The sequence below is a fragment of the Notamacropus eugenii genome, chromosome 6 (genome assembly GCF_028372415.1).
Source record: "Notamacropus eugenii isolate mMacEug1 chromosome 6, mMacEug1.pri_v2, whole genome shotgun sequence".
Classification (NCBI taxonomy): Eukaryota; Metazoa; Chordata; class Mammalia; order Diprotodontia; family Macropodidae; genus Notamacropus; species Notamacropus eugenii.
In genome coordinates, this window is record NC_092877.1 from 337,591,887 (window position 1) to 337,604,982 (window position 13,096).

Here is a 13,096-nt window from a genome sequence, read left to right on the forward strand (position 1 = left end):
TCCTCTTTCCCTCTTTCTTCTCTCTGTCTCTCTCCTCTTTCTCTCTCTCCTCTCTTTTCTCTCTGCCTCTCTTTCTCTTGTCTCTCTCCCACTTTCATATATGCATATGTGTGTATGTGGTTTGCATATTAATTTTGAGGTGACACTTTTTATAGAATTTTTTTTCCAAAATCAAAGCTAAACATGGATGCCCCTAGTCTAAAATACATTTCACCACACGGACCAGAGTTTTTCCTAATTTTTAGTCACTTCCTCAGCTTTCCAAAATTTGCAAAGCTAAGAGTTGCCTTGACTCTGATCAATTTTTTTGCCACCTGGGATCTATTTACTTAAGTCATTGGGGAGACTAGATATCTGAACAGAATTGTGGAATGTTAAAGCTAGATGGGCCCTTCGATCTCATTAATTTTTACAGGTGAGGAAACAGAGGCCTAGAGAAATCACTAAGTTGCCCAAGGTCACAAAGGCATTTAATGACAGAACAGGATAAAAAAATCTACATTTCCTTATTCTCTGTCCTGTGTTCTTTTCTACTAGTTCTTCCTCTGTTCTGACTTCACGTCCAACCATTCCAATTTGTATGTTGCTTGAAATGGGACATTATTTATAGTACTCACATGCTCTACATAGCTACTTCTCTGAGCTTTCTACTATTAGCTGTTTTCCAACCTTCAGAGCTAAAAGTTCACAGACGGAAAGTGGGGGCCTCCAGGTTCAGAGGATACCCCTGACATACTTCATCAACACGTCCTTGGGACATACAGATCAGATCCTGGCATTTGATGTGTTGCCATAATTTCTGCCATGTCAGATGAAACCATTTCCAGGGTTAACAATATGTCCTGGCCATGCTCTTCAAACTGGTCTCTCTCTGTAGTCTGCACATTGTGCTGATCAAGGACAAAGCCCTCACATGGACCTGTCCCTTTGTTAAATATCTTCTCATACAAGTAACCAGAGGAAACAATGTTTCTCCTCCAGTCAGGTGCCTGTGAACTGGAAAACTCGTCTGAACGATTCTTTAACCTACAATGTGTCTACAAGAAAGGGACCGTGTCTATGGTCCCTTTTCATTCCAAATCCTGTGATCCTGAGACCTCTGTTATTATTATCAAAACTGAGTCAACAAACATGGATTAAGTATTCATAATGTGCCAGGCACTATGGTATGTGCTAGGGACACACACGCACACACACACACACACACACACACACACACACAGAGAAAAAAAACCAAATTAGTGGAGGTGGGAACGGAAAGAACACACATTCATTGAGCACCTAATATAAAACAGTTCATTCATCAGCCAATCAATAATTATGTGCATACTGTGAGCTACACACTGGGCTATGTTCTGAGAATACTAACAAAGGCAAAAAAATATATATAATTTTTGCCCTCAAGGAGCTCATACTCTAATGGTACAGGCAATATGCAAATAACTATGAATGTGCAAGATAAATACAGTGTAAATGGGAGATAACCTCAGAGGAAACGCGCTTGAAGAGAAAGGAAAGGGTAACTGAGAAAAGCCTCCTGCAGAAGGTGAGCATTAAAGGAAGACAGGAGGCAGGAGTAAAGAGAAAGAATCTTCCAGGCATGAGGCCAGGCCATTGCAAAGGCATGAGATTCGGAGACGGAATGTATTGTAGCCAGATTGTAGAACAAAGACTGTAAGGGGCTAGGTTTTGCCTCAGAGCAGGAGTCAGGTTTAAGGACCATCTCTGATTGATACTGCCTGTGAGACCCAGGTTCAATTCTAACCTTAAATGTGCTCTCAATACTTTAAAGCAGCTAGAGATGGGCAAAACAGCAGCCCATCTACATTGGTAAAGGACTGTCCTTATACGGGAACTCCTTCTAAAATGAAGGAATCATGGGTCTGGTATGGCCAATGTATGGATTTATTTTTGCTTAATTATGCTTTTTTTAAATAAATAGGGTTTTTTGTGTATGGGGAAAATAACTGGGGCAAAGAGAGAAACTAGTGACATTAATGCCAAAAAAGGAAAGAAAAGAGCATCAATTTTTAAAATTTTTTTAACATATAAAAGAGAACAAAGAAATTTCAGGAGATAAAAATGAGCTGAGTAGATTTGAAACTACTGTGTTGTTGGTCCTATGCCTTTAAAAAAATAAGCTATGATATAGAGATTTTAGATTTCATATATTTAAAAAATTACAAGGCTAGAATTTTTTTTAAAAAGATGAACCTATAGACTAGTAAAATGTCCTTTTTTTAATCTTTAAGATATCAGACTCAGAGCATAAACACATGTTTGATTGACATGTTTCTGTGTCAATAATGGTAGCTGATGGTGTTTTTTTATAGTACATAGGGCATAGGTTATAGAAGCAAGCTCAGGTGAAAAGGAATTTAAAGTCCACCCTAAAAAACCAATCCCTGAATACATGGGATTAGGAGATCCAGGTCTATGAGGCCTGAGTCTAAGGTGAGCCCATACTGTGTACTTTCTTTATGGTCAGAATTTACTCTTTGACTATGTCAAAAAGAAAGGAATCAGATATGGAATCAGAATGAATAAATGGCAGAAGAACAGTGGCCCAAGGACACAGACCTATTGTAGTCTTATAAAGGGATGACAATGACCTTTAACTTCGTGTGAGCCACTATGCTTGTCAATGGGAAGGAATACACCCATTTTCATGTTAGATTCCACACTTCTTTGTTGCAGGGTCTTAATTTCTGACCTGAACAAATTAGTTACGGGTCAGTTTGATAGCCTCGTTCGTGCCAGTGGACACAGTTATGAAAAGTACAACAGCTGGGAAAAGGTATGAATTGTAACAACTGCTCATGCCAAATTTGTGAATTATTCTGGAAGTGGATCAACTCTGTCATTGTCCTCCATGGTCCTGCTTTTCAGATCGAGGCTTGGACTGAACAAATTGCTGCAGAGAATCCAAACCTTGTGTCTCGAAGTGTGATTGGAACCACATTTGAAGGGCGTTCTATGTACCTTCTCAAGGTAATAATTTTTAACAATGACCCAGACTTCCTGAAGTGTTGGAAAGCATTGAATTCTAATCTATTAACATCTGGTTCATTGCCTCGCTTATCCCAAGAATTATGTCATAACTCTTCCTGTTCCCACCTTCTACACCATCCTTCTTTACTACCCCCTGGGGAATCAAACAGATTCCTTGGCTACTTTTATCATTTGTGGATTTTTTTAAATCATTATTTTGATTTACTCAAAAGGAAAAATGCAATAAAACAGGGGAAATTCTGACCTATAAATTTAACCACATTCCTGTAAGCAATGTAAATGATCAGCTACCTTGATGAAATTGTTCTCTCCCATCTGTTGTCTGCAAACCCCATTTGCTGAAGAGATCCATAAACTTCAGTCTATCAGACAACATTACAAAATGTGCCAACAATTTGTTTGTGTCTTCTGCAAATCCATTCTTATCATTTAAATCTGAAAAACAAATAAATTTACTAGGATCAAGGAGCACAGGGTGCAGAAAAATGCCTTTGTGGCAAAGGTCAAAGCAATCACAATTGCTTTTACAGTTATCTCAATCAAATCATTTAATAATATCTGAAAATAGCCATCAAGTGAACGAAACAAGGGTAATCAAGTGTCCTCTGAAAATATGAGCTTGACAACCTTAATAAAAATAATAAACAGCCATGTAAACCTTCAGTTTCAGAATTGTGATTGTCTAGAGGCAAGAACATTCTGTGCTCATGTCGTGTTTTAATTTAATCATGGAATATATCTCTTGCTGCTGTCAAGTTTCACCTGTTGAGTTCTCAAGCTCAGTCTGGTGATAGAATGCTTGCCACTGTATGGCAGATGAGTTATTATTTCCTTCTTTTTCTGTTTGCAATAGGTTGGAAAAGCAGGCTCAAACAAGCCTGCCATCTTTATGGACTGCGGTTTCCATGCTAGAGAATGGATTTCCCCTGCATTTTGCCAGTGGTTTGTGAGAGAGGTAAGTCAGTAGAGTTAACTGTTGATGTGGAAAAAAGGAAATGCTATTTTTTTAAAATTCTTATATGTTCAGTTCAATTTGTGATTTTCTCTCAGTAATGAGAAAGAATGATCATTTTAATAATCCCAATATCTCATGTTAGTAAGTGATTTAAACCTGCCCCCATCAGACCTTCACAAGGTAAGGTCTTACAGCAAATATTGAACAGTGCTGATTTCCACTCTCTTTATTCTGACTTCCTTCCCAAAATTCTGATGGAAGATGAAAAAATGGGAAAATGAACAGGAAAATTGTAGGAAGAGACTAGCCCCCTGGAAAATAGTTAACATGGGTTTTGGAATAGGCCAGGTTTCATAATGATTTTCAAATGATTCTAACTGTCACCCTTAATAATGAAAGAGTATATGTAAAACCACTTTGAAAACTACAAACATATATAAATATAAGGAATTATTTCATTGATCTTAACACTTTGTCAGTTTAGTACTTCTAGGGATTATGATTTTGTGGGAGTGGGTACTCTCTTATCTAAAGAATATTAGGACCTGTCTATAGTTAGATGGTCTTTTAAGAGTTGCTATAACTAAAAATCTATCACTCTGAAGCCAACATAGGAATGAGCCTCTCTGATCTTAGTTATCCTGGTCCTTGGGCAACAAATGTACAGTCTACCACAGAAACTGTACTCAAAGCCATTCCAGTATGGTAGGACCACTAAGAACTTATGATCCAGGGCATATAGTTACTTTTTTAATAGTAGAAAAAATAGAGTAAACAAAGAGGTATTCGCTATAATGGTGATTGGAATTAAGAAAATCTCCCCCACACCCTCATGAATTCTCTTAGGATCATTGAATCATAGATCTAGAACTATAAGGTTTCTTAGAGGTCATCGGGTTCAATCTTTTCATGTTATAGATGAGGAAACCGAGGCTCTGAAAGTAAAAAAAAAAAATGCTTGTTCAAGGTCACACAGCTCTTCTCGCTTCTTGGTTTTCATGGCTTCGCTCTCTCTTAGTTCTGCTTTTACTGGCCTGATCACTCCTTTTCAGTCTCTTCATCTGTGTCACACCCACTAATTAGGCTCTCAAAGATTTTAGTCATTTTTTCTCTATGTATTCACTCACTTGGTTAGTTCATCAGTCGTTATGGGTTAGATGACTTGTGAGTTGCATCTCATCAACTCCCATTGAACATAGATAATTCCCAGATCTCTATCTCCATACCTTCTCTCTCCTCTGAGCTCCAGTGCCACACCACAACTACCTATTGAACCTTTGGAATTAGATGTCCTGTAATTATCTCAAATTCAACATGTCTAAAACAGAACTTATATTTCCCCTTAAACCGGTTCCTCTTCTAAATTTCGCTGTTGCTACCAAGGGCACCACCATTCTTCCACTCATCCATGAAACCTGAAGGTCACACTTGAATCCTCTCTCTCCTTCACTCTCCTTAATAGTGATCAAATCTTGTAACTCCTTTCTCTATACATCTCTGAGACACATCCCATATTAGCTTCTCACATTACTATTGTCCTAATTTCGTAATATTCTAAAACTTCTCCGAACTAGCATAATAGACTCATAATTTGTCTCCCTACCTTAAGACTCTCCCTACTCCAAAACATTCTATAAACAGCTGCCAAAGTCATTTTTTCCTAAAGCGCAGATCTGGCTGGGTCACTCCCAACCCCTTACTTATTAAACTCCAATGGCTTCCTTTTTCCTCTATGATCTCTGGCATTTAAATCCTTTCACAACTGACCTTTTCAAATGTCTCACACATTACCCCCTTTCACCAGTAAGTCTACTTCCTGTTTCTCACATATTCTATCTCAATACCTTTAGACTGACTATCTCCATGTATAGAAATCTCTCCCTTTTTACCTTTGCTTCTTAGAATCCCTAAATGCCACCTACTAAAGGACACCTTTCTTGTTCCTTCTACATATTAGCTCATTCCCTTCTAAAGTTCCCTTGTATCTACTTGTATAGTATTGATTTGGGTATATTTTATCTCCCCACCCCTATTTGAATGTAAGCTCCTTCAAGGCAGCAACTCTATCTAGTTGCCCTTTCTAATCTCAGAGTTCAGGACAGTAGCTGCCACATGGTAAGCACTTAATGCACATTGGCCAATTGAGATGAGATTCAAACTCGGGTCATCTGACTCTACATTCAGCATTCTGTCCATGGTACCATGATATTTCCCTCTTCACTGACAACCAGTGAGAACTTACTTGAGGTGGTGGAGAATAGCCCATCCCTACTATGTGTCTAGATATCCATTTTCCAGGCATAGTCTATAGGAATATGAACTCTGTAGGTCTATTTGCCATAAAAGCTAAATGAAGCTATGGGATATATAATAAAGAATAGCTAGCACCCCTCAATAAGGAATTCATTCCTTAATCAATATTTTCTTTGATTAGGTTGGTAAAGGAATATGCCTTATTCTGGGAGAAAATGACTTTACTGGTGAAGGTGACAACATACCTTTTTTTCCAAAATCTCTCATATTTTGACAGATTTTGACTCACCTTTAAAATAGAAACACAAAACTTCAGAATTGAAGGAGCATTGGACATCATGATATCCAGCCCATAACTAAATAAGAATCCTCTCTACAACAAACCCAAGTGGCCATCCATCACTAAAGATCTCTAATTAAAGAAATCCTCCACCTCCCAAGCCTGCCAAATTCAATGTTGAGAGAGCTTAAATTATTTGGAAGCTTTCCTTTAGGTCAAGTAGAAATCTATTTCTCTTCCACTTCATCCACTGCTCCCAGTTCTACCCTCTAGGGCCAAGTAGTACAAATCTAATCGCTTCCTCTAAGAGAAAAAAAAGACTAAGATAAAAAAATATGAAATTTCTATGAGATAAGCAGGAATAACTTTGAAACTCAGGTGACACAGAAATTGTCATTTTTAATGATGATTAGATAATTTTTTAATCTCTTAAATGTCAGTGCTATAATGCCTTTGGGTTAACCAAAGGCAAAGATATTCTGTTCATTTAAAACATATTGTATGAGTTTTATGCACAATGATTTCCATCCAAGTGATGCACTGCAATTATTCTTCAGGCTGTTCGTACCTATGGAACCGAGACCAAGATGACTAATATTCTTGATAAATTGGACTTTTATATCCTACCTGTTTTCAACATTGATGGATATGTCTACACATGGACCAAGGTACATATACCCACTTCTTGCCTAGAGATTCATTTGATGAAAGTGAAATAAGACCCTTTTTTTAAAAAAAAAAAATGACATTACTGTGTCCTTCTTTCAGAGTCGAATGTGGAGGAAGACCCGGTCCACCAATTCAGGCACTAGTTGCGTTGGTACTGATCCCAACAGAAATTTTGATGCTGCATGGTGTGGTAAATATCTTTTTGACAATTGTATTTTTCTACCCAAAAGCATAGCATTCAAAATGCTTTAAGTTATCGTTAAAGAAAAAGAAATTTTACATGCTATTATGGGAGATTATAAATACTTAACTTTCAGCTTTTTAATTTTGGTGGAATACTGACAATAACTAATAGTCAGTACTTCTGCAAAAAAGAAAAAGATAACATAGTGATGTTAGCAGGATGCCAACATATAAAAATTTTCTTATATTACCCCTCTTCCAAGTCCTATGTGCTACTTTACCACAGTGTGAAGGTTACTCTGGCTTTTCAAAGGCTATATTCTAACTCTATCCTACCAAAGTCAAAAGACTTCAAGTATGTATAACACCAGCTTTAATTGCCTCTCCCACAGGGACTATGAATACTGTTACTCTATATTTAAAAAGAAATGAATTTTGCAGAGTTACAGTTTAACTGTCAAGAAGACTAAAGCAACTGGCAGTTTCACTGTCATTATTGAGTCTGTTTCAAATATCATGAGAGAGTAAGAGATAAGCAGAACCCGATGGGAAAAGAGGGTTTTTTTGTGATTTACTTCATAAAAAATACTTAACAAACTAGGTGGGGGCTCAGAGCTAATTGGAGTTATTTTAGTAATTATAAGGAAAAAGCAGAATTTACCCCTCAATTGCGTTAGGATATAAGACAAGAATTAATAATGTAATGAGTCAAATAGCAGGCAGAAAGGTGGTGGGTTGCTCTTAGTGTTCACTGACATAGGTTTAATATGAGAATATCAACCCATAAACCTGCTACTTATTGTATGGTTAAGGCCATAAACTGTTTTTTTTGTTTTTTAGTTGTCTTTTTTTGTCATCCAAGGACCAGTCTAGCTAAGTTTAGAGAGTCTTATTACCAAAATTTTGATTAACAGATACTAATTTTGTCGAGAAGAATATCATAGGCAAAAGAGCATTGGATCTAATGGTCTATGCATTGCCATGTTAACTGGAAAATATGCCACCCCAAATCTCAGTAAAAAAAAACTCTGTAGGATTTATGCATACCTTACACATTCTGAAAGGGAGGGAGAAGAGTGAAGAATTGTGATTTTTGGCATTGTACCATTAACATACCAACCCTTCTCCAATCGCATTGTGAGAAGTCCTATATAGGCTTTTATAAATCCCTTACACCAGAGATATCAAATATATAGCCCACATGCAGCCCACAGTATTCCTTCATGCTGTTGAACCAGATAAAAATTTAATTGAGAAGTTTAATAAAGTACAATAGAACATAGTTAATGTTAACAAGTGTTTTTCTAAATCAATAGGTGACCCACAAGAACCCTCACGTGTAGTTTACTATTTGAATTTGATACTGCTGCTTTACACACTGTTTTAGTTTGGGGGAGAGGAGTGAAGATTTATGAGTTCATCAGTGGGGAAACTCCTTCTATCATTGAAGATTGACATCCATTCGGAACTTTATCGTTTTAGGGAGTTATTTGTGGCACTGAGTGATTAAGTGATCCTCCCAGAGTGATACAGCCCATTTGAGTGAAAGGCAAGGTTTGGATCCAGGTCTCCATGACTCCATGGCTGCCACGCTTTACTTGCTGGAGGAAAATTTTTAATACTCCCTTTTAACTCTAGCTTTTGACTTTCTAGCTTGAAGACATAATATACTCCATTGGGTACTTCAATCATGAGCTATCAGCCATTAATTATCATGCATGCTTTTACAGAAACTGGAGCCTCTACCAGTCCCTGTTCAGAAACATACTGTGGATCTACTGTCGAGTCTGAAAAAGAAACCAAAGCCCTGGTGAAATTCATCCGCCAAAACCTTGGTTCTATCAAGGCTTATGTGACAATTCACTCCTATTCCCAGATGTTGCTGTTCCCTTACTCCAAAAGTTATTCCCTCACAAAGAACCATGTTGAGTTGGTAAGTAGACAACTGTTGCTCATTTTTAAATGCCAAAGAGAAGAAATATGTCATGTCCATCAAATCTATCAATTCATTATCGGGTCTTTTGTTCAGTGCTTAAAAGAAAAGTATCTAAAGGAATAATTTCTGAAAGTTGTTACCTACTTTCAAGGAACTTTGAGTGACCTAAAAAAACTGGCAAAGGGAGATGTGAATTTGTTGCATAGGTCAGAATGTCATGTGGTTTATTAATTAAATTTCAGAATGCCAGTGGCTGTACTACCTTTTGCTTCAATGAAGAGTTGACTCACATGATTCAATTATGGAGGCTTTAGGGATAAACAACAAAGCTCTTTCATCACACTCACATTCATAATTTTATCATGAATCTATTGTATGATGGAACCTAACCTTTCAAAGGAACTAAAGTAGACAAAGGTAGAGTTTAATAGAGGTCAGCTCAGATTTGGCAGCTAAGTAGTGCCATAGTTCATGGAGTCAGGAAGACTCACCTGCATGAGTTCAAGTCCAACCTCAGACACTTACTAGCTGTGTGACCCTGAGCAGATCACTTAACCCTGTTTGCCTCCATTTCCTTATCTGTGAAAAATGAGCTGGAGAAGAAAAAAACAAACCACTCCAGTATGTTTGACCAGAAAACCCCTGATGGGGTGATGGTGGGGTCAGATATGACTGAAAATGAATACATGATAGTAGACATATCAGGCTTTGGAGCCATGAAGTTCTAATTCAACCAGACAGTTCGATGGTATGGGAAAGAGTGATGGACCTAAAGTCAGAAAGAACTAAGTTCTAATGTCACCTCAGATACTTAAGCATTCTATAAATTCTATATATAAACATTCTATAACTCTAAATGGTAGCTATTATACTAGCTGTAGGACCCTGGGTACTATAATGTCTATATGACCGTGGGCAAGTCATTTAACTTCTCAATGTTCTAAGCAATTCTCTAAGACTGTGAGTTATAGAGAAAAGACTGCCAACTCACATTAGTAGAGGGAATTTCCTCATCTGGGAGTTCCCAATACCAATGAAATCACTACAAGAGATAAATAACAATTTAATGCATTAATATAAGAAATACCCCAAGGCAGTACACAAATAACAGATAAAGATAAAATAGTTCCAATTCAGGAAGAATGAAAAAATTAGAAATTAAGGAAACATTTGGCTTGCAATCATAGAAACTCTTGTTCCACAGAGTAACAGCGTGAGGTTTCCATTCATTTATCCAAGACAAAATATTATATCATTTAAAGGATGACATATATATCCTGACTTACTCATATGACTAATACTTAGGAATAGTCAGTACTTAAACCTAGCCACTGTAAAAGATGGAGTAATTTCTTTTGTATTGGGGCAATTTGTTTTATGTTTTTACTAAATAAATCATGTAACACTGCGAATATTGTTTGAAAAGAAAAATAATAGAGATATGCAATTTTTCTAGATTAGGGGAAGACATAGGATCACAGAATCTCAGATTTGGTAGGCTCGATAGTCCAATCCCATACCTGACCAAGCATGCTTTCTACAATATCCTCAGTGCCAGTTGTTATCCTGCCTTTGCCTAAAGGTCCCCAACGAGGGGAAAACCAGCAGCACTAAAGGCTAACCAAACCATATTTAACTAGCTTTAATTGTTTGGAAGTTCTATTTTTCATCCAACCTCAATTTGCTTCTTTCAACTTCCACTCAATGCCCTTAGTTCTGCCCTCTGAGACCAAAAAGAAAAAGTCTAATTCTTCCTTGGAATTGTTTTTCCTAATCTATAATTGTTTTTCCACCTATATATCAAAATTTACATGGATTTTTTTAATGCATTTTTAAGCTTCTCATAGAAAAGAAACCATGTAGTAGAATGGAAAGAACCCTGGATTTGGAGGCAATGAATCTGAGTCAGAATCCTAGCTCTGCAACTTATTATTTATACTGTTGTGGGACAGTCACACAATTCTCTGGGCCTCAGTTTCCTGAATTTCAAAATGAAAGTGTTGGGCCAAGTAATCACTAATGTTCCTTCCTCATCTAAATCCCATGATCCTAGAGTTTTTAGACTGCATCCCATAAAGATCTACATAGTTCACAAAAATTAGAGCTGAAAGAGACCTCAATAACTGATCCTCTCATTACAAAGGTGACCAAAATAAGGCTAGAAGAGGGGAAATTGATTTTTCCCAGATTACATCACAGTTAGGAACATATCCAGACTAGACTAGACGAGGCTAAAACCTAGTTGCCCTGATTCTCAGTGGAATGTTCTTAGGAATTCATCGATATTTTAACTTTCTCGTTATCTCAACTATCATGGTACCAAGTGAAGAGTTTCAAATTCTGCTGTATCAAGGGAGCCCATTTTCACACTGTTCATCCATTGACATATTGTATCTTCTCCCCAGGAATATGTGAGCTCTGTGGTAGCAGGAACTGTTTTATTTAAATTTAGTTTTGTCTTCATTTTCCCAATTCCTTGCACACAGTAGGCACTTAGACATGTTTGTTGGTTTGGCTTCATTTGATTTGATTTGATCTGGCTGAGTTTGGATTGAGTGGTATTGAGTTGGGTTGCATACTATAGAAAAAAAAGAAAAAAGATTGGGATGAGTTGGCTAGTTTTATAAAACATAAATCTATTTAAGCCATGAAATAGCATAGATCTCAAGCTATTTTATTTTTTAAAGAAAAATATAAAGTTAAACCAATTATATACCTAAAGGTGTCAATGAGTAAGATACCAAAATGAAAAACTACTTTTCAAAACTAATTAACACATCTAGTTTTTTAAGGGACAACTTACTATGTACACAAACTAATATTAATACTAATGAGGGAAGCCTTATCTCAAAACATTCCTCTGAGATTTCTTCCATTCCTTCCTGCCAACATATTCTATTGTCTCCTGAAGATCCAATAGGCTTTATTACTTCTGGCAGTATACATTTAAGACCTTTCAGAACTGAGGTTATATTATCAGCCAAATGGCTCTGTACACTGACCACCTAGTATCCTGGACTACTCTAAAGTCTCAAAAGTGTTCTCAGTAAAAAAGAATCCTGAAAATAGATTCCATCTTCAGCATCTCATGCATTATATTCCCTATTTCCTGCAGGAATTTGGTCCAAGAAAAGACCCAAGATTTAGAGGTCAGATGGTTTTAGTCAAATAATCCTTTTGTACCTAAAGTAATGTGAATACATTATAGGAGCACATGGGCTATAAATACCTTCTTTTACAGATGGCTTTTTCACTTAAAATCAATAAAATCAAAATAATGAGCAGCAACCATCCCCAGATAGAGTAGTCACTTCCTCCAAAGGTAGTTCGAGGTAGAGATGGAGAATCTAATCCAAAATACTGAGAGAGGATAAAAGAAAGAAGGAATATTGGGGAGATTTTAAAACCTCTTTAATGCAAGTGGACTAAGTAAACATAATGGGAAACATTTCTTTCAAACCTGGAAGGTTCAAGCAAACCCTTGAGTGATGAGAAGTAAATATAGTCTTTCCTTCTCCCAAGAGTCAGGGCTCCTGCAGCTGTTGCACATAATTGTTCTCAACCATTTAAATAGTACAAGGGAAGCCAAACTAGAAGAATCTAGCCCAGAAGAGAGCTTGATCATGTGATTTCTGGCCCCATTCCCAATCCTGGACACATCCCTTTTCTAAACTGTGAAACCAGGTTTCCATTACCACATTCCCTTTGTGTACAAGTTAGGCAAAAACATTCTTCTGATGGGTGTACCTGGCTATGACAGTGATGTACAAGAGACAGAAGATAACCTACGATTAGATGAAAAACTAAT

General features: G+C 37.0%; 1 protein-coding gene and 1 long non-coding RNA gene across 2 annotated transcripts in view; one reads left to right on the forward strand and one right to left on the reverse strand.

The window, feature by feature from the left end:
* Positions 1 to 13,096, forward strand: part of CPB1 (carboxypeptidase B1) — a 46,214-nt gene that overhangs the window by 12,861 nt on the left and 20,257 nt on the right. The window contains exons 4-9 of the mRNA XM_072618249.1: positions 2,698 to 2,797; positions 2,890 to 2,991; positions 3,866 to 3,967; positions 7,058 to 7,168; positions 7,269 to 7,359; positions 9,083 to 9,285. Of these exons, the coding sequence (XP_072474350.1) occupies positions 2,698 to 2,797; positions 2,890 to 2,991; positions 3,866 to 3,967; positions 7,058 to 7,168; positions 7,269 to 7,359; positions 9,083 to 9,285 (709 nt within the window). The remainder of the gene's footprint in view (positions 1 to 2,697; positions 2,798 to 2,889; positions 2,992 to 3,865; positions 3,968 to 7,057; positions 7,169 to 7,268; positions 7,360 to 9,082; positions 9,286 to 13,096) is intronic.
* Positions 9,279 to 13,096, reverse strand: part of LOC140510005 (uncharacterized) — a 71,271-nt gene continuing 67,453 nt past the window's right edge. Inside the window, exons 3-4 of the long non-coding RNA XR_011969037.1 lie at positions 12,518 to 12,648; positions 9,279 to 11,866 (exon numbers count right to left, since the gene is read on the reverse strand). This is a non-coding gene — a long non-coding RNA (uncharacterized lncRNA). The remainder of the gene's footprint in view (positions 11,867 to 12,517; positions 12,649 to 13,096) is intronic.